General features: G+C 52.6%; 1 protein-coding gene across 1 annotated transcript; it reads right to left on the bottom strand.

Moving 5' to 3' along the window:
* Window positions 1-1,565: 1,565 nt before the first annotated feature.
* EAH_00064230 (hypothetical protein) lies at window positions 1,566-2,602 on the bottom strand (the record flags this gene model as incomplete). The annotated part of the gene is made up of 4 exons (XM_013393000.1): window positions 1,566-1,675; window positions 1,846-2,062; window positions 2,283-2,390; window positions 2,537-2,602. Coding segments are annotated over 4 exons (501 nt in total), but the record flags the coding sequence as incomplete, so codon positions are not given.
* Between the last annotated feature and the right edge of the window lie 138 nt (window positions 2,603-2,740).

Genomic DNA, 2,740 nt, shown 5'->3' with positions numbered 1-2,740 from the left:
ACCATACTATTCTTGATTAAGCAACTCGCTCATCATAGCAGACCGGCCATACATTGCGAATGAACCTTTGAGGGCATGCTGCCTCGTCAACTTCTTATGGGGTTGGTTTGTGTGACTTGTACGGGGTGGCGTGCGTTGGAAGACAGGCATTGCCTACATTACAGCATTGTGAAGGAGATGGGTTTGCACAGCTCTTCAGACACATACGGACGTTTAACTATTGTATGCACAACCCCTCTTTCTCTGCACCAACTCTACGTCATTGGCATAGTGCAATCCCTGACGATGCTTCATTACAAGCAGCAACTCTATGTCGTTCCAAGAAGTGGCTTACTTTCTAAATGCATCACACCAGCCGCGCCAAAAATTAAACCAGGTCCCCCACCACAGCCAATTCGGGCGCGCTGCCCTTAGGCCGGCATCTCGACAGCACCACGCCTCCAGCTTGGCTATTGTGAACACCTTCCTTATTTGCGCAGGATACACGCTCAGTAGCACAAGGTCCTTTTACACTGCAGTCTCCACCCTGCAAAAGCAACCCGCAGCCCAGTACGCGCAAACCACATCCAGTTCACACGTACCACGCCCTGCCACACTGCACAATTATTTTGCTTCGTTCCGCCTAGCTTATTGAGTTGTACGCGTGAACCCTGGCAGCAACCTGCTAGCTTTCGTCACAGGCGAGCGCACGGCCTGGAGAAAGTCGCAAGCCATCTACCGCAATGCAAGTAAGTTGCTGGCACCGTTAGAGAAATTGGGAATCTGCCAAACAAACACAGCGTCGCCTCCGTGTGCGGGAATCACGGCCCAACATGTCCGTACTGCCGCTCTGAGATTATCTAAGATCCATATTGCCTGTAAAACCCCCATGCATTTGCACGTAGCCTCGAAAAGCGAAAGCAATCCTCTCAAACACAAGGTAGAGCTATCTACGGAACGAATACCCGCCACGAGGCCAAAGGGCACGCCACAAACCAGCCCTCCTGCTGCTACGCCTAGCTTCTTTAGCAGCCCTGCAGGCTGCACCTTCTATGTATTTCTTGTTTCTTCGCAGTCAGAGAAGCCAGAACCAACACTGTCTCAACGCAACATCCGCGTGGTAGGCGCACTCTTTCAACTGACGCATAGGATCTCAGCCGGCTCCCCTCATGCAATGATTCTCAGCTACGTGCGCAATAGCTTTGTATCCCGTGTCCATTTACGAAGAACGCACAAGTAATAAAGACGCACATATCACCAACCCTGATGTGTGCAAGACAGGGCCACACTGCTTCCAACACCTACCTTGGAATACGATATACTTTAACAACGCTCTCTCAATTACCATCATATCCAACTGCAGCTGCTTTTCTGCATCTGCACAATTTCAGTGCATCAACTGCTTTGCGGTTCCGCCGCGAGTAATCATCAAATCTCATGGTACGAGCGACGCACCTCCTGAGAAGGTGTGAACTCATGCAGGCGTTCAATAGCTGGCGTTTCCTATCCCCCCAGTTCCCAGTCCAATGCGACCAGGCACGTACTACTCCTCGCTTCGCATGATATACCTGTACCCCACGTCCCACTTACCTTCTCCTGTACACACCCAACACCTCGATGTCTCCATCGTCAACCTTGCGCGCGTCCGGGCAGTTTATATGTAGCTTGCTCCCGTGAAGACTCGATTCACCCGCTCCTGCAAAGCACCAAATGTGGCATGCTGGACCCACGGGCTGCAGAAACCGTCCACCTTCCAAATAGTGGCGACACTAATTGCCACTTGCCCTGCATTCAAGTCGGCGCGTGCCTTCTCACCCACTCCTCGGATGGTATGCGTCTAGCACGTGTTATAACCATCATCCTTACCATCATGCACCCAACACATAACGCCTCCACACTTCCCAAGATTGATGCGCTCTGTTGGCCACCGCACAAGATCATATTTCATCCAAAACACGTTCAAATCATCCTGACCGTCATACCGCTGGCAAACGAGCGAAAAATGCCAGCTACCCCACCACTGAACACCCAAAGCCAATTCGGCGAACGGACTACTCACAGTGCTCTTCTGACTCACGTCCTCCTGTGCAGACTCAACGACACAACGCTTCCCTCCTCAAACACGCTCGCTGCTCAATCTTGACATTGCTGTGTGCCGGAACGACGGTGGCGGTGCGTTGATGCAAAACACTACCTCGAGGTGGCCTGCTACACGCACAGGCTTCACAAATCGTCGACCTTACGAACGCTGGCGCCGCTGATTGCCACTTGCCCTCCATTCAACTCGCCGCTTCCATCCTCACACACTCCTCGGATGGTATGTGTCTAGCGCCTCTTATTATACCCATCATCCTCACCAACACGCAGCCAACACCCAACACCTGCACACTTCCCAACCTTCCTGCGCTCTCCTGACCACCCCACAAACAGAACATACTCCATCCCAAACACGTTCGAATCGCAGCACCCACACCGTCCTTCTTCCTGCCATCCACACGTAGCCCTTCATCTCGCGGCTCTGCCTCCAGCGCTACATTCCACAGCTCCAACGACGCACCCTGTCATCCTCCATTGCAACGCTCCTCGCCAAGCAGAACACCTTGCTCTCCGACACCAAACCATACTGCATGCGAAACAACACGCTACCTCCACAGCACGTCCCACTCACTTCCTGCACACACCCAACACCTCGATGTCTCCACCGTCAAACTTATGCGCTGCCCGGCAGCTTATATGTAGCTGTCTCCCGTAAAGATTAGTT

This window comes from Eimeria acervulina, genomic scaffold, assembly GCF_000499425.1.
Source record: "Eimeria acervulina Houghton genomic scaffold, Eah_scaff1956, whole genome shotgun sequence".
Taxonomy (NCBI): Eukaryota; Apicomplexa; class Conoidasida; order Eucoccidiorida; family Eimeriidae; genus Eimeria; species Eimeria acervulina.
The sequence above is the reverse complement of the archived record's forward strand: the minus strand, read 5'-3'. Positions and strand labels throughout refer to the sequence as shown.